The sequence below is a fragment of the Panthera uncia genome, assembly GCF_023721935.1.
Source record: "Panthera uncia isolate 11264 chromosome D3 unlocalized genomic scaffold, Puncia_PCG_1.0 HiC_scaffold_8, whole genome shotgun sequence".
NCBI lineage: Eukaryota > Metazoa > Chordata > Mammalia > Carnivora > Felidae > Panthera > Panthera uncia.
Genome location: NW_026057586.1, coordinates 896,929 through 915,684, shown reverse-complemented (window position 1 = coordinate 915,684; position 18,756 = coordinate 896,929). Strand labels below are relative to the sequence as shown.

At 44.6% G+C, this 18,756-nt stretch overlaps 1 protein-coding gene across 6 annotated transcripts in view; it reads left to right on the top strand.

Moving 5' to 3' along the window:
* The window catches only part of ATP9B (ATPase phospholipid transporting 9B (putative)), a 250,819-nt gene that overhangs the window by 88,935 nt on the left and 143,128 nt on the right, over nucleotides 1–18,756 (top strand). For all 6 annotated transcript variants that reach the window (XM_049620339.1, XM_049620338.1, XM_049620340.1 and 3 more), the window contains one exon: nucleotides 3,369–3,463. In XM_049620339.1, coding sequence (XP_049476296.1) covers nucleotides 3,369–3,463 — 95 coding nt within the window. The remainder of the gene's footprint in view (nucleotides 1–3,368; nucleotides 3,464–18,756) is intronic.

The window sequence follows — 18,756 nt, the reverse complement described above, 5'->3', positions numbered from 1 at the left end:
TTATTTTCTGTTTTGGTGAATGTTTTGTAGTGAAGTGTTTAAATTGCTTTCTCACTGCCTGTTGTTTCCATTCTAGAACTTTTTTCGCTACGGTTACCACGGGGATGACATTCAGCATCCTGAAGACACAATTGTGGAATTTCAGTTTGTACCAACTTAAGTTCGATAACGTACAAGAATCTGCTCACTTACAACTCCATCCCCACCCCTTTGTGGATGTCACAGAATTACATCTTTATTCATTGTGTGTCCAAAAGCATAAACTAAAAATTATTTTGAGTGCATTCATAGTGTTTCAAAGTACGTAGAAAACAAGATGTGGAATTATAAGCCAAAGTTACATAATTTCAACTTTTAGAGGAATGATTGCTTTTCTTCAGATTTATGAATCTCTGAAATCATGTAGAAAACCAAGTGCAGTTATAGACTGTTGTGGCCATACTCCTCGTGTTATAACCTGCCGCGGGCTGGCCTGCCCCGAGACCTTCGTTCTCGCACGGCCTCTAGTGACTGTCTCCTGTCCTGTCCTTGCGTCTGCCCTACTCCCGGGAACAAGCAGTTCTTGCAGAAAAGGTCGGTGGTCCCCACCTCCCACAGCGTTTGTCTGTCTGCGAACGTCTTGATCTCCCTCTCGCTTTGCAGCACAGTCTTGCCGGATATAGGAGTCACACGTGACGGGCCTGTCTTCGTACACTGTTTTGAATGTGTTGTGCACTTTCTCTGAAACCCAAAGTTCCTGGTGAAAAATCTGCAGATAAGCTTACTGAGGGCCCCTTGGGTGTGATGATTCCCCTCTCTCTTGGTGCTTTCAAGATTCTTGGTCTTCTGGAAGTTTGGTTAGAACTTGTCTCAGAGTGGGTCTGAGTTCATCTTACTTGGCTTTCTTTGGGCTTAATAGGTGTTCACATCTGTGTCTTGTATCACATATGACATGTTTTCAGTAGTTATTTCCCAGATAGTCTCTTGGCCCCTTTCTCTCTTCTTCTTCTGGGACTCCCACTGTGTGTATGCTGGGCTGAGTGGTGGGTCCCACAGGTCTCTCAGTCTCTGTTCATGGTGTTTCAGCTCATTTTCTTTCTGTCCCTCATTTTGGACCGTTTCTATCGCCTTGTCTCCAGGTTCACCGATTCTTTCTTTTGCCTGTTCAAGTCTGCCTTGGGCTCTACCCAGGGAATTTTTCACTGACATTATTATATGTGTTGAATTTTCAGCTGTTGATTTTTTTTTTTTTCCTTTTTCTCTTTATGTTTTCTCTTTTTATTGATTCCATCTTGTTCATAATTATTTTCTTGACTTTGAGCATCTTTTAGACTAGTCCTTGTCTAGTAGATCTGACGTCGGGTCTTCTTCGGGGACAGTATCTGTTGTTTGGCAGCCCCCCCCCCCCTTAAATTGGCCATACTCTGCTGTTACTTTGTGTGCCTTGGGATTTTTGTTGAACACTGGACATTTTAATCTTCATAATGTGGTAATTCTGAAAATCAGATGTCTCCCCCGCTCCAACAATGGATCAGCCTGAGACTCTGTAATGAGCGGAACGGCATTGGAGGTCACCCGGCACACACACGCACGCACACACGCACACACGTGTGCCTAACTGGTCGTCTCGTGAAGATGGCAGGCGGCCAACTCATTGTCTTGAAATGCGGATAAATTGCAACAAGGAATCAATACTTTCTTACAGGAACTGTGTCACCAGGTGACAAGACCGAATCCAAAGAGCGGATGCCTCTCTTTCTACATTTTATTCTAGCTCTTTATTCTGAGAAGGAAGGAAAGACTTCTGTTTTCTTCGACCTGTAGTGTAGGCGTGGGTATGGGCGTTGAGCACAAAGGGCCTGTTGGCATCAAACCAGAGCAGAGCCTGGACACGGTGCCTCTGGATGGAAGTCGGGCAGCAGTTCTGATGGTCCCTGGAGTGTGAGCTGGGCTCCGGGTGCAGGAGCTGGGGTTACGGGACCCCCAGGTGGAGGGGAGATGGTTGGCCTGGATCATGAGTGTTCGGTCAGTGAGATGCAAACGGGGCCTTTCAGTAGACAATTTAGAGGGAGAGCAGGGAGGGCCTGTAGATGAAATGTGACTTGGAAGATGTGCCCAGAACGGACAAGGCTCGGCTGTAGTGTCTTGAGGGGGCTTTGGGGGGTAGACTCTCAATCAAAGCAAGAAGCGCGAGTGACGGTAGAGTTACAAGGAGGGAGGGCTGTGTGGGACGGGGCACGTGCAGGGTCTTCTCGGGAGGTTGCAGTTGTCTACCAGGTCCTTGTCGTGAGTCACCAAGGTACACGCATGCTGGTGTGGGTTTCTACAACCAGTGTGTTTTGTAAGTGGGCTTTTGAAAAACCTGAAGTCACTGGAATTCATCTGGTAATGAAACTGCTGATGTATCGTTTTACGTGCTTGTTTTTAGGGGTTGCTTTTTAGAAGTTTGGTGTAATTTGCTTTTTTAATTATGTAAAACACATGGTTTCAGAGCGAACAGTGTAAAATGGGGGGCACTCGGGTGTGGCAGATGTCATCCCCACGTCCCCACCTGCACGTCCCCTCCCTGCCCCACCTGGCTTGTCAGGGGAAGGTGCTGTTACACGCCCAGCATCTGCATCCCGCTTTCTTCACCCGGCGATGTGCACCCAAGGGATCGTTACCAGTAAAAATGGAGGTCTTTCTCATTCTCTCTCATTCTCTCTCTCCCTCCCTTTCCTTTGTCCCCTCCCTCCATGTCTGCCACCTGAGCCCTGTGTTTTCCTGCTGCTCGTGCTCCTTTGATTCACCGATTCCCAGCCTTTCGTTACCGTAAATAATGTTACAGGGTCATCTGGCACATCGGTCATTTTTTGTTTATCTGTCTTAGGATAGGTTCTGAGAAATGGTGTGAGAGTGGTCAAGGGTAAATCGAATTTTGTAGTTTAACATTTTCTCATGTTAAAATTTGAGAGGGTCGTATGACGATAGACCTTACCTGGGTTTTGACATTTTAACTGTGCTTTTATTACTGAACCTGTTTTATGGTGGCACATCAGATAATTTATTAGCAACATTATGGCGCACGTTCTTGGGATATTTTTGTGTATTTGCATATTCTGTTATCATCAGAACATGAATTGAGGGTGGGAATGGTCAATGCAGGTTTTCTAAAATAAAGCACTAATTAATACTAAGCCTTAATAGGCAAGAACAGCACATAGGAGGTAAGTGATCAGTTAATGACCTGGATCTTCTCTGCACACTCGTTTGTGAATCAAATAAATGAAGCCTTGTAAGGAGTTTTGTTTCCGTGAATCTCTAGAGGCATCATTTCTGTATCCCACTGTACCGGAGAATTGTGCTCTTAAAGTACCTGTAACTCCGGAACTTTCTTCTTTCATTCCAAGGTTCGTGTTTTATTCGCACTGACCAGCTCGATGGTGAAACTGACTGGAAGCTGAAGGTGGCGGTGAGCTGCACGCAGAGGCTGCCAGCCTTGGGGGTGAGTGTCCTTGTGCTTCCGGTGCCATTCACGTGTTGTGCTCGCTGCCGGGCAGTAAACAGTTTCTGTGTACCAGCTAGCTTACTGAATGCCCTGACAGTTGTTCAAAATAATTTTATTATTACTAACGAAGGATTGTTGAAAATTACGCCAAAATAGTTTCTGTGGTGTCTCAGCACATGCCCTGCTCGCTTTTCTCTCCTTTTCTCTCACTTTCCCTTTCCTTTTGGTCTTTTACTTTTAAACCCTCTCAGTTGGGTAATCGTTAAGATTGAGAACTTCTGGCGGGTTAAGTGAGTCCATGATTGCTAACTGGCTCCCTAGTGATCTGGTTGCCATAGTTTTGGCAGACCTCGGAGCCCAGATGAAGTTCGCCTCCTTGTGGAGCCTGGTTCGTGTTGCGCCGTTCTTGTGATGGCGGAGAAGCTTCTTCCCTCGGGAGGAAGGGGCGTGTGGCGGTGTCTCTTGGCCCAGAGAGGAGGAGGAGCGCACCCTCAGCACCTCGCACGGTCTCCGCCCAGTGCCCCTCTGTTCCCGGGAGTAGGCAGGGCTGGGATTGGAGGAAACCGTGCCTCTGGATTTCAGCATTTTCAGCCAGGTCTCACAAGTGCTGAGGCTCTCCTAAGCCTGCACACATCTTTTTGTAACAAAACCACAGTTGAGGCCGCTTGGTGCTTGTGCGAGATGTAGTATATATCTGAATGAGAGGAGCTTCGTTCTTCTGACGTGATTTTCTCATAACCAGCGTAGACTAAAGAAAACTTGCGATGGTCCAAGAAAGACCTTTGACTCGGGCAATTGTTGGTCAACGGAAGGGGATTGGGTAGTATAGATTTGGTCACTTTCCTTAGATTGGTCGGGTCTGGAGAGGAATAGCTGCTTGTACTGCGTGTGGTTTCCGGTTACTGACCTTCCCCGTCCTGTGCACACTGGACCTTTTGGGAACTAAATGTGTGTGGCGTGTGTAAAACTTGGAAGTATTTGCTTCTTTAGGTATTTTCGGTTGCCTGTATGTTTGGTGCTCCCTAGGTTGAAATTCATTCTTTTATATGTTTTATCTGTGTCTTCCAAAACCTGTTGTCACGAATGGGCATTTGCTTATTTGTTCTGTCCATTCATTGTCACGTGATAATGCAGGTCATATAATATGTCTGTCATACTTAACCTCTCCTCCTGACTTTCTCTCTCTCTCTCTGTCTCTTTTTTTTTTTTTTGGCAGTCCTTTAAAACAAACACACACGCACAACCATTCTTACCCCAAGGGTGCCACAGGAGAGGGTGCGGGTTGCCAGGTTGGCGCTCCACATCTTGGTTTCCTGACTGCTGACTTGGAGAAGGATCCCTCTCATTTCATCAGCTAACATCGTGCACCTCTGTCATGGGTGGGCCAAGTAGGCAGCCCCCAGTATGTGTATTTTTTAAATATATGAACGTGAAGAGGAGGCATGTAAGTAGCAAGTCTTCCTTTCTCAGAGAGATTGTGAAAGGTAGAAGAGGGGTGTGGGCGAAGGAGTGCCTAGGCTTCCGCTCTAGTAGGTCATAGGTCATAGGTCATCTCAGAAGAGCCGTGCCCATATTCCTGTAACCAGAGTGTAATTACTGGTGACCGTGCTTCAGAACACTTAAATAGTGAAGAAAAAAATCTCAGTTTCTTAGAGAAAATTTGGACAGTTCATTGTTTTAATTTGTACGTCTTTGGATACTAATTCAGTTGGAAATTTGCACCACGTGTTCACTAGAAATTTGTCTTTATTTCGTTGTTGGCCCTTCTCTCCTGCCCATTTTTGTGTTGGTGTTTGCCAGTTAGGATTTTATATACACTCATGTGCGTGTAGTATTGAATTGATGAAACCAGATGTATGCAAAGTGTGTGCTGTTTTTAATTCTTCCCTGTTTAGACACGGAAATATTCTTATATCTCTGGTATCATCTCAGTACATCTTGTGGTCTCCATCATTCCCCGGGTCAGAAGTTGTTGTGGAAAATTGTCGAGACTACTGTTCTGGATCAGTTTCTCAGTCAGTGCCAGGTGGCGCACCACCCGGATGATTTGTTTCCAGTCTGTTGATTCTCAATGTTCTGGGATGGTTTATTTAAATTCCGTAGGATATGGAGTGAGCTTTGCCCACTCCACAGGGGGCAGGCACAAATGGGAAGCTAGGAAGGCATTAAGTCACAAGTCAGGGATGTGTGGGAAAGTGTGCATGCAGAACCCGCCGGCCTGCTTTTCAGTGGCTGTGCCATCAAACACCCCCACCGGCCCGGCGTGATTGCTGCGGTTTCTCCACAGCCTTGCTAATATTTGGTGGGGTCATTTGCTTTTTTTATTTTTTTGCTTTAGTCGTTTCCGTAAGTGTGTAGTGACAGACGCCTCGTTGTAGTCTGCATTTCCGTAACGGCTAGTAACGTGGAACATCGTTTCACGTGCTCGTTTTCCATCTCCGTATCCTCTTTGGTGAAATGTCCGTGCGTGCCTTTTTAGTGACTTTTGTGTCATTCCCTAGAATGTTCTTTCTACCTGATCACGCCATGTGCAAAGAAGACACTGTAGCTCTTTTATGCAAGTGTGCACGTACAGCCTTCTCTTTCTTTTACTTGCGGTATCACACTGGCTGCGATCGCTAATTGCATTGTTGAACGGAAGTGATGAAACCGTATTTCTCTCCGTTCTTGGGGAACACGTAGCTTCTTAACATCATTTGTGATGGTAGTTGTAGGCTTTTTTAAAATTCCCCTTATCGGGCTGTGGAAATTCTTTCTATTCCTAGAACGTCCTGAGACGTTTTATTATGAATGGGTATTGGATCTTTCAGAAGCTTTTCTGTCTGTTGACATGATCATATGGTTTTTCTTTGTTATCTGTTAACACGATGATTGACATGGACTGGAAAAATTTGTATTTTGTTTTGCTTTTGTTGTAATGCCTTTGGTTTGTTACCTAGGGGTGAGCCGGCCTCATAAGATGAGTTGGGAAGTTTTTTTGCCTCCTGTATTTGTTGAAATAGTTGGCGTAAGATTGGTGTCATTCGTTTTTATTATTGGACATATTCAGCCTTGAAACTATCTGAGCTACAAGTTTACTTGGTGGGGAGGTAATTATGAATTGAATTTCTAAAGTAGATAGTAGAGTTAATCAGATTTATTATTCATTGGAAATTTATGTTTGTCGAAGAATTATCTGTTCCATATAAGTGGCCAAATTTAATGGTATAAAATTCAAAATCTGTTACTATTTTTTATTTTTTTAATTTTTATTATTTTTAAAAATACAATTTATTGTCAAGTTGGCTTACATACAACACCCAGTGCTCATCCCAACAAGTGTCCTCCTCAATGCCCATCACCCATTTTTCCCTTCTCTTACACTATTTTTTAGTGGTTGTAGGATCCCCCTTGCATCGTCAATATTGGTAATTTATATCTTTTCTTCCTAGTCAGTCCAGTCTCATCAGAGGCTCATTGATTTTAGTCATATTTCAAAGAACTTGCTTTTGGTGTCTTTGATCATCTTTATTGTTGGTTTATTTTCTGTATTACTTATTTCTTTCTGATATTTATTCCCTTCATTCTCACTTAGTTTGTGTTCAGTTTTTTATTCTTTGTTACCTTCTTAAAGTGGAAGTAAACTTGATTTTTACATTGCTATTTTCTGTTATAAGCCTTTAGCTGTAACACACCTAAGCGTTACTTAACCTGTATCACACAAATTTTACATACTATATTTTTATTATGTTTTTGTTAAAATGTTTTCTAGGTCTTTTGGGATTTCTTCTCATCCTTTGTTTACTTGGAAACATTGTTTACTTACCTTGTAGTCAGGGATTTTCCTGATGTCCTTTGTAATTTAGTTGTTATTTAACCATGTTATGTTCGTTAAACGCGTTCTGTTTTGTCTCAGTCCTTTGGTACAAGTTGGGACTCGTGACATGACCCAGCACGTGCTCTTTCCGGGTACAGATTGTGTTCTGCTGCTCTGTGGATATCCTGTAAGTGCTCATTGGGCCAAGTTGATGGAAACTGTTGTTTAAATGTTGTATATTTTTACTTATTTTCTGCCATTTGTTCTCTTAATTAATGAAACAAGAATTTTAAGATACACTCTTTCTCCTTTGAATTCCATCAGTTGTCTGATGTACTCTGGGGCATCGCTGTTAGGTACACACTCAGAATTATTTCATCTTGTTGGTGAATTGACCTTTTTTCATTATGTGTGATGGTATGCTGTGTTGTGACATCTGCTCTGTCTGATGTTAATATGGTGGTTCTAGTGTTCTTTTGATTGGTGTTTGCATGGCATATCTTTTTCCATGCTTTTATGTTTATAGTGTCTATTTCTTTATATATGGAGTGGGTTTCTTATTAACATAATAGAAGTAGATGTTGCTTTTTTACTTACTGACTGTTGTTGCATTCTTAATGCGTACATTTACCCTAATAATACTAATAATGGTTGAGGTAAAGGCAATTATCTTGCTGTTTATTTTCTACTTATCCCATCTCTATGTTCCTTTTTTGCGTCTTTAGGTATTATTTTAGATTTTTGTTTACTTACTATTATTGACTTATCAGCTGTAACAGTTGGTTCTATTTGTAGTGGTTGTTCCGTGGTTTCCAGCATGTTCCTCACCCACCAGCGTCTCTCTCCACTGGTGTTATACCAGTTCATCTGTAATTTAAGAAACTTGCACAGTAGACTTCCACTTCCTTCCTCTTGTCTTTTGTGTTACCATGTCATGTGTTTTACTTCTGCGTGTTACAGACCACACAATGAAATGGATATATTTTTGCTTAAAGTAGTCAAGCATGTTAAGAATATAAAACCCATGGGGCGCCTGGTGGCTCGGTCGGTTAAGCGTCCGACTTCGGCTCAGGTCACGATCTCGCGGTCCGTGAGTTCGAGCCCCGCGTCGGGCTCTGTGCTGACAGCTCGGAGCCTGGAGCCTGCTTCCGATTCTGTGTCTCCCTCTCTCTCTGCCCCTCCCCCATTCGTGCTCTGTCTCTCTCTGTCTCAAAAATAAATAAACGTTAAAAAAAAAATTAAAAAAAAAAAAAAAGAATATAAAACCCATGTTAAAAAATAAAACCCATCTTTTCCACTTTCCTGCACATTTACCAGTTCCACAGCCCTCTTTCCTGTGTGTGGGTCCAACTTACCATTCAGTGTCATTTTCCTGCAACTCAAAACACTTTTCAGTACGTCATGGAGAAGTCTGCTTGATTAACTGTGAGAATTTTTGCTTGGAAAATGTTTTTATTTTACCTTCATTTTTGGGAGACGTTTTTCAAGTTTTTGTTTGACAGTTTTTCTGGTCTCTGCTGTCATCTCGGAGCTGTCTCTGCTCTGCCTCATGGCATACGTCGTTCTGAAACACTCTGCAACCCTTCTGTCTCCTCTTTGTCTTTTCTTCCTCAGGGCGCTCTTTGAGGAATTCGTGAGTGATGCGTCTGATTGGTCTTGCTTCGGGTTTGTGGTTTGTGGTTTTTTTCCCCCAATTTCACAAACTTTTACTCTTTATTTTTCGTGCCTTTCTGCCCAACCCCTCTATCTGGGGCCTGAACGACCTGTGTGGGAGACCACTCGTTATTCCCACAGTCCATTGGCACTCTCGTGCTCTTTTCTGTGGCTCGGTTTTGATAGTTTCTGTTGCTCTGTCTTCACATTCACTAATCTTATCTTCTGCAGTATCGAGTCTTCTGTTAAGGCTGTCCAGCGAATTATTTATTCCAAATATTCTATTTTTAATATCTGGAAGTTCCAGGTGGTTCTCTTCTTTTTGTTATTGCTTAAATAGCTTTTTTTCCCTCTCTCCCGATGTGTTTTTAGTTTCGTTTAAATCGCTCAGCAGTTTCTAACACTTATTCTTTATCCATTGTCTCTGTTGTTTCCTGGTATGTTTCTAGTTTTCATTTTTACTCCTTGTTACAGGTCACAATTTCCTGCCTCTTTGCATGTCTGATAATTTTATAATGGATGCTGGATATAATAAATGTCATATTTTTTTCTTTTTTCAAAACCATTGATTTTATTTTCTTAGTTTAGCAGCCTGTGAATAAACTTGATCTTTTCAAGGCTTGTTAAACTTTCCCGGGGTGGGCCTCGAATCCCCTTTATTGCGATGCTGGTATAATCCTACTACAAGGGCCTGGTCTTTCTGGGATAACCATGAAAATTCTTGGTTGTTCACAGATGCCTCTGAGTGGCTGGCCGGTCAGACTTGGTCTCTCCCCCAATCTGTGTCATCTCTGGGGCTGGTTCTGGCTAGGGCTCTCTGGGTGCGCTCTGCCTGGCCAGAGCTCCCTCCCCCCAGCCAGGCGAGCGGTGGCACCAGCGGTGCACTCCGTGAGCTCAGCGCAGGGGCCTCTGGTCCTTTCCACCTCGTCTCCCTCTTGGGGTTTTGCAGATGCTAACTCCCCTGCCCCCCTGAGCTCCGGTCTCTGTCCCTAAATTTAAGAAGACTACCTTTGTGGGCTTGGCTTCCCCTTCACTTTGTGGGGGTGGAAAACTCCACTTATGCAGGAAGCTGGCCACCCAAGGGTGCTTCCAGAAGCATTGCGTCCCATGTCTGAAAACAACTGTTTCTCATTATTTTGTTCATTTCCCCGATGTTTTTGGTGGGAGGGCAAGTCTCATACCAGTTACAGCAACATAGCTTATAGAAGTCCTTGATTAATTTTTAATGAGAGATATAAATGCCTTGTGGACTAACTGATCTATGTGACATTTCAGATTATAGTCAGGGGCCCCTGGGCGGCTCAGTAGCTTAAGCATCCAGCTTCAGCTCAGGTCATGATCTCATGGTTTGTGAGTTTAAGCCCCGCGTTGGGCTCCGTGCTGACAGCTCGGAGCCCGGAGCCTGCTTCGAATTCTGTGTCTCCCTCTCCCTCTCTGCCCCTAACCCACTTGTGCTGTCTCTTTCTCTCAAAAATAAATGAACCTAAAAAAAAATTTTTTTAAAGAATTCAAATTATAATTAAAACATGGGTCATCAAGCATAAAATTTTAAAACACCAAATTAATGGGTCTTTGTTTTTGGTGGATTTCCTCATTGTAGGGACAGACATGCCAGGAGGACGGGCCCTGGAGCGCACACGCGTGGGGCCACCCTCCTGCCTCACGGCTTCCAGGCCAGCCGGCCCTTTCTCTTAGCACTCGTTGCGGAAAAGAAATGGAGATTAATTTTTGCTGCTTGTGACAGTAATGTCATTGAAAATAATATATAAATCATAAAAAGGATAGAAAAGTATCATAATTTTACTCGTTAATGTTGGCTGCCGTTCACATTTGGGTAGAAGTTACTCCCGACAGCGCCCCTCCTGTCCCTTCTCCTCACCACGCACTTGGGTGGTTGGATAGCTCTGCACATACTTTCTTCTCTTAGGATATTTATTCCACGGTATGTTTTGTGTCTCCTTTTTATGTTAGAAAACGTGTGTCTCTGCAAGTGCTCAGGGCTGCGTGGTGCTTGACACATTCTAACTTCAGTGACCAGCCTGGTGTGTATTGGTGAATACGAAAGTTAACACTTGGACGTTTTATAAATAGTGTTAGAAATCAAAAGACAGACATATCTGAAGGATTTTGGTTCTTTTGCCAAGACGTCCCCGAAGACGGCAGCGGCGTGTGCATTTCCTGTGTATCCGTCCGTCGGTTGACCTGTCTTCTCCCATCTGATGACTGGAAATGGCATTTTGTTCAAATTTATGTTTATCTTTTATAAGTTTGTGCTGTGATATCTGCCTCTTTTTCTGTTGTATGTTTTTAGAGGTCTTTGTGTGCAGCTTGTGAAGCATTTGCATCAGTTTCCACTCTGCTTAAGTCTCGTCCATGTTTTTCATTTATGGTTTCTTTTGTCCCTTCGAAAGTCTACTGTATCTGTAGAGTGGCCTGCTGGTAATGCAAAAGTGATTCTTTTCTTTCTTTCTTTTTTTTTAAAGTGGTTCTTTTTTAAAATGGCTACTTATCCAACAGGCTTTGGTGCTGATGACCACACGTGACACGGTCACGGTGCTCGTTATCACACGTGACATGGCCACGGTACTGATCGTGACATGGCCGTGGTGCTGGTTATCATGTGTGACATGGCCGCCATGCTGATTATCGCACGTGACGCGGCCGCGGTGCTGGTCATCACACGTGACATGGCCACGGTGCTCGTTATCGCATGTGACATGGCTGTTGTGCTCATTATTACACGTGGCATGGCCACCACGGCTGCCATTCCGATTATCGCACGTGACACGGCCGTGGTCATCACTCTTGTTACAGTGACAGTCTTATTGCAGCGGCAAATATGTCCAGTTGGCATGTTGTATACCTTGACTTTGGATGATGTTATATGTTAGTTATGTTTCAATAAAAACAGTTTTTAAAAATAAAATGGTTATAGAGGCACCTGATGGCTCAGTCGGTTAAGCGTCCGACTTTGGCTCAGGTCATGATCTCACCGTTCGTGAGTTCGAGCCCCGTGTCGGGCTCTGTGCTGATGGCTCGGAGCCTGGAGCTGCTTCCGATTCTGTGTCTCCCTTTCTCTCTGCCCCTCCCCTGCTCATGCTCTGTCTCTCTCTGTCTCTCAAAAATGAATAAACGTGAAAAAAAAATAAATTGGTTACTGCCTTCGGTTTTATGCTTTGAATGTTTCTACTCCATGATTCTATTTGCAATTTAAAGACGATTCCCGCTTTACACATCAAATCTCCTATCCTGCTAGCATTTATTTTGAGTCAAGCTGCGAGTGGGAAATCAGACTTAAGGAAACAACTTGTTGACCAACGGCAGCAGTGCCGTGTACTGAATAGCTCGCTATTTTTGCAGACATGTAAAATTGCCCTCACTCCGTCTCCGAGCTTTCCATCCCCGCGTCAGCATAGCAGCGCGCCCGTCGCTCCCTACCTTGGCCAGGCGCGTTGTTGCCAACGTCGCCTTCCAGTCTGCTTCTCGAGTTCTCGCTTTACAGTGCCTTTTGCCATGTAAATATTTTAAGCTTCCCATGCTAAATACGGAAACATGTTTTCCTCTATGCTTGTGGAGGCTCGGTTGTGATCAGAAGGCTGTCTTGCCGACTCGGTGCCTGTGAGCGGACAGCGATGCTTGTCGTTAGCACTGGCGGTGTCATACCTCTTCAGGCGTTCCCTGCACGTAGCCTCACAGAGAAGGGAGTTGGATCCCATCCCGAAATCTGCGTGGCTGCAGGATTGTTGTTAGAGGGAGTGTCAGACGTGTTGCTTGGTGTCACGCGCTGTGAAAAGGCCCGGTCGTGCTGGGCCGGGGCCTGGAAATTCGCCCTGCGGTCTCCTCCTTTCTCAGCTTTTTCCCGGGCTCGCTCAGACTCCCCTGTTTTCTGTCTGCTTTGCTGTGCTTTTCTTCAATGTGGCAAAAGACAGCTGGGCCGTCACCTTATTACTTAGGACATCTAGCTTACGCTTCTCATACTGTTTGCTAGAATGGATTCGTTTCTGTCACGAGATGTTCTTGCGGCTTGTTGACTTTCTGATGTGATTCGAGCCGATTGCTTGGCGGGTGTCACTATTTCTCCGTCGCGCGTTCCTCTTGTTTTGTAGCCTGCGTCCTCCGTAAACTCTCCAGGGTTAAGCGGGGGAGAAGCAGATCGCGAACGCCAACCGACCGGGAGGGATTTCTGTTTGCTGCCTGGCCCACGTGGGGGCCCCACCCCGAGTCTTGCCCGCTGAGTCTCCTTCGCAAGAATTCTCGAGTCACCCGCGTGGACGGTTGGGAACGCCTGCGCTAAATACTCATTTGTAGCGGCCTTATAATTTTGCTAAGTGAGGTAGAAAGAAAAGTGTGAAGTTAGAACCTGTATTAGACAGAACGTGCCTGAAAGCAAAGCCAAACGTAAGGCAAACAAACGAGGGTACCTGGGGTACTGGTGTTAACGCAGAATTCTAGGAAAGCGGATGAGCCGTGACGGAGGCCAGGGGCGGAATCGCCAGCCCTGCAGAGGGTGTGATGGGGCGATGGCACGGGCGTGTAGGCGGTTGAAGGGCACACGGGTGCACGCGTGCACTCGGGAGAGTGAGCTTCCCCAGGTTCAACAGACTCTCACGCGAATTTGCCGGGCAGGTGAGGAGGGGCTCTCCTTCTGGCCGTTGGCAGTTCTGTGTGTAAGTCGTGTGTCGGGAGAGGAGGTAAAATCCTATCGTGTCCACATCTGTACCTTTGCGTGTCCCGTGTGCCGTGATCCACAGGAGGTGACATTTTGTTACGCTCAAGATCACAAGGATGTGCTCCTCATTTTTATCAGTGACACACGGGTGTACATTTCAAGGGCAGTTACAGAGTTGTAGCATGCGGTTCAGATAATGCTAATTTTAAAATTTTATGGTTGATGCACTTTGATAGAGAGTGTGATTAAGCATTTAAGTAAAGTAGCGGTGTAGTAAAATGAAAGCATTTGGAGTTCTGTTATGACCGTAAAACCAAAAAGCAGTATATCCTAGAAAAAAGGAAAGCTTAACTGAATTTCTGGTATATCAATCAGTTTAAATTTGTAGCTTCGTATAATTTGGCATATTTGTATAGATTTTTTTTTCATAGGGAAAAAGCTCTAGTTTCATTATGGATTCAGGCAAGACGATTTGGTTTTTCCATTAATAGCTTCCCCATTAATACACCTCCCCTGACTGCCACTCACTTTGACTTTTCTGTGTCTAACGTGATGGATTTGGGGTATGCGATGTCATCACGGTTTGTGACACCCGTCAGTCGAGCATCCTGACCCTAAGAAGAAGTGACCCTGCAAACCTTAGAGCTTTTCTTGCAGAACTGAGGACACCGCCAAGAATAACCTGTCCGGTTCTGTCGTATCCCCTGGTCACCTGATGTGATCAGACAGTTACGGTTTGAACAGGCCGTTTCACCCTAGCCGTGCTGCCAGCCCTGCATAGGCAGGGTCTCTTCTCGCGGCCGCACAGGCGTCTAGAAGGCGTGCTTCAGGCGCCCATACACATTCGGGAAACATGTTTCTGGCTTTTGCGATCAGGCGGGTTTATTAACAACAACGAGGTCACAATAAATCATGACTTGCTGATTTATTCCAAAAGATCTATGTAGCAGTAAACAACACCATTTACATTTAATTAGTTTTATTGAACGAAAGGCAATTTTATTTGTAATGAACCACTTGTTATGATTAAGGATGTATTTTAATGACCTTTAAGTAATGCGAACAAATGTTGCCCTTGACCTAATAGCAGAGGCTTTCCTACATTATTGAAAACTTCAGAATGATTTTTAAATTATCGTGAAAAGCTTCGAATGACATTCTCATTATTGTGCCATTATTCAGTCATTTGATGTCTAATATACTAGATGAAAGGCATTCCTCTGAATGTTCATGTGCATGTAGAAGTGAGGATTGTTGCTGGGGTTGCTCTCGATCTCCATGTATCAGAAGGTAGTCTGTTGTACGCGAGCTTCACGTTTTGAAAAATATTTCCACAGCGTAATGCTGAAATGAGGAAGGATTCCCAGACGCGCCTTCTCCCAGGAGCCGCTTGGCTGCTTGCTAGGCATTCTTGTCGTATCTCCCTAAGTCTACAATTGTGACACGATGTGTTTTTTCTTGTGCAAACCAGCTTGACTTAATTAACTTGAAAATAACTTTCTATTAGTTAACGTATACTCTAAGCTGCAGTAGCCGACCCGCTGTGGTGAGCTGCTGTGCTCACCCTTCATCCAGCGGAGCATCTCTGTTCTCTAGAAACGTGAAAATGCATCGGTGCGTGTTTTCCAGGCCCTGATGAAGGTATGTGAGTGAGCTTTCCCAGGTTCGGCAGACTCTCAGAAGAAGTTACAGGGCAGGAGAGGAAGGGGTCTCCTTCTGCCCCGTTGGCAGTTCTGCACCGGCAGGGGCCGCCCTCAGCGTCGCGGGCAGAAGTGGCAGCTGTGGTGTAGTCATGTCCCCCTCACCCTGGGGTCCGGCTCCGGGGTGTCTCTTGAACTCTGCGGTTGCAAGGGTGTTTTCCGCGGAGGACCGTTCTGGTAACATTCTCAGAGTCATCTTGGGAGGTTCAGTCATGAGTCTCATCCCTCCGGGTGTGTTTGGAAGTGTCCCATTCCATCTAGCAAGCAAACCCCTTTCTGCCCCTGAGATCTAGAGCGGTTTCTGCTTCCCGAACCGATACACCACAAATTAGAAGAGAGAGGTTTTTCCCCCTCACTCACCAGCCCAGAGGTCGGTGGTCCGAGGCTGAGAGGGCAGCTCTGTCGTCATTGACATGTGACCCTCGCCTGTGTCCCACGTGACTGCTCCCCTCCAGCCTCGCCAGCAGGAGGGGAGGGCAGGGGCGGGGAGAGGGCCTGTGGGCCTTACGGCACACACCCACCCCTGCTCCTTGTGCTCTGCCCCACGTGGCGAGAGCTGGAAAGGGGTGAGGGAGGGAGGGAGGGTTCTTCAGTGGCGCCATGTGCCCAGCGAAAGCCTGAAAGTCCTGTCTTTAACAGGTGTCTCCGCCACACCGTCTCTTCCTTCCGTTTTCTGGTGAGTTTCTCTGAGTTGCTGTCGTACTTCCTACTGGGCTGTGTGCACCGACACTTCCCAGTTAGCTCTCTCGGAGGATTTTGCTGCCCTTAGAACGGGATGCTCCCTCTGGAGTTGTTATGGTTACCACTTTTATTAGAATCCGTTCTTGCACGCTTGTTGTTCAAGTAACTCTAGGCTGCTTGAAGACTTGTGTGCTCCCCACTCACCTGGGTTGAAATTAAAGTAGGAGATAAATGTAAGCAGCAAAATAATACGTTTTCTAGAAATGAAAGAAGCCGTAACATTTTAGACTGTTGCTTGTTTTTTGCTAAAGAATATTTTCTTTCTTTTCTGTTCTTTTTTTTTTTTTTTTTTTTTTTTTTACATTTATTTATTTTTGAGAGACAGAGAGACAGAGCACTAGTCGGGGAGGGATAGAGAGAGAGGGAGACACAGAATCCGAAGCAGGCTCCAGGCTCTGAGCCGTCAGCACAGAGCCCGACGCAGGGCACAAACACACCAACTGTGAGATCATGACCTGAGCTGAAGTCAGACGCTTAACTGACTGAGCCACCTAGATGCCCCAAGAATATTTTCTTTAAGCCCGCCAGTTGGGGCTCCTACTGGGAGAGGAGAGCTGACAAGCCTAGCTTAACTAGGTCTTCCGGGAAGAGAAGCGAGTAAATACGAATCTCTAATATATTTTAAGAAATCTGAGAGGATACCACAGTCTGAACAGAAGCTGCCAAAAAAGACCAAGTGGAAAGTGAGACCACTTAGAATGACATGACTGCTGAAGTAGAAGCAGGCAGACAGGACTGGAAGGTGAATTGTTCTGTGTCTCTGAGCGCGAAGGCCAGAGATGAGAAACACCCCTCGGTGACTGTCGTTTCTCCTTGGTCCTTATGCTGCCTGCGGTCATCTTGTGTGTGTGTTTTCTGTGATGTTGAGGCCAAGTCAGCAGGCAGTAAATTGCACATAATGAAACTGCACACACTTGCACCTGTGAGGCCATCACCGCAGGCCAGAAAGCAAGTCCATAGCCCTCGTGACTGTCTGCCATCACCTGCCGCCCTCGTCCGCGTCCATGCTTTCAGTCTGGTCCGCCCTCTCGCGGCTTCTCGTCCGCCCGCCTCTGTCTGCAGACAGTCTGTCCTTACATCAAATGGAAATTCCTTCTATTTTCCACCAATAAATGAACAGTGTTACCCGTCTTGGTATTTATGTCCCCTCCCTCTGATCGGTTACGATGTTCAAGAATTGTTTCTTCTCCTGTGGAAGGATGATTCTTCCACCACTTTGGCCACCACTGCTCTTCAGAGACCTTGGCCGGCAGTCCCCCCTCCCTCTCCTTTCCTGACCCTCCCTCACGGGCCGGGCAGCCGTGTGTCAGTTTTAGTTTAGGTGAATGTATTTACAATTGTTTTATTTTATCTATTGGATTTTCATTCAGCTCTTTCTCTTTTCCTACTCGCTGGAGATTGCAATACACACGTAACTAAAAGTGTCTTGTAAAAAGGTAAAATTGTGTCACCTGACATAAAGTGTGAGAACTCACCCTGTCCTTTCTTCTGAAAGTGTATTGTGCCTTTTCTGCACGCATCTACATTCATATGCATTCATATACTTTTTATATGCATTATATCTGCACGTAAGCTGTTCCAATGTTTCACTTGTATTTTAAAGAAATATGAAGTGGAAAAACAGCATTTTTGTTTTCCTTTTGCTGTATATCATTTCTGTTCTTCACCGTTCCTTCCAAAAGGCTGAGTTTCTACTGCATAACATTTCCCTGCCGCCTAAACAGTTCCCTTCTGTTAATATTTCTTGTAGTGTATGTCTGCTGATAGTGAAGTCTCATTTTCATTGATCTGAAATCTCTTTATTTCAGCTGTTTCAGTAAAAGATATTTTTGCTGAATGTGGAATTCTGGGTTGACCTGTGTTTTTCCTTGTAGCGCTTTAAATATTTTGTTCCACTGTCTCCTGCTTCCATTATTTCTAATGAGAAATCAGCATTACTTTGATCGTTGTTCCTGTGTGTAATATGTCATTTTTCTCTATGGATTTGTGAGATTTTCCTTTCTTTGTTTTTTTGGCAGCGTGTCTTTGTTTTTTGATGTTGTTGTTAGTGTTGTTGTTACTGTTTTTTTGTTTTGTTTTGTTTTTAAATCTGTGTAGGGTTTTTCTCGGCTTCTTTAATCTGTCTGGGCTGTTAACATATTTAGCATGTTTCTAGTCATTACTTCTTCATAGGTTTCCTTCGTTCTTTCTCCACTCCTCCCAGGATCCCAGGCATAAGCATGTTAGACCTCTTGATATTCTGCCAGTGGTGCTGTGACCATATTCTTTTCTAGATCTTTTTCCTTTGTGTCTTCAGAGACATTATCCCTTGATCTCTCCCTGAATTGACTGATTCTGTTCTGTCATCCCCAATCTGCTAAGCCCGTCTAATAAACTTATTTCAGGTGTTGTATTTTTTTAATTCTAGAATTTCCATTTGGTTCTTTTTCCTTAAATGTAATTTTTGTGTGTGTGCTTTGGTTTCACATTGATTATTGTTTAGGAGAATATTTTTCTTTAAGTCTTTGAGATGTTATAATTGCTGTGAAATTCTCATCTCTTAATTCTGATCTGGTCATCTCAGAATTAATCCTTTTTTTTTTTTTTTTTTAAAGTTTACTTATTTATTTTGAGAGAGAGAGAGGGTGCTAGTGGGGGAGGGGCAGAGAGAGAGGGAAAGAGAATCCCAAGCATGCTCCGTGCTTCTCACGAACTGTGAGATCGTGACCTGAGCTGAAGTCAAGAGTTGGAT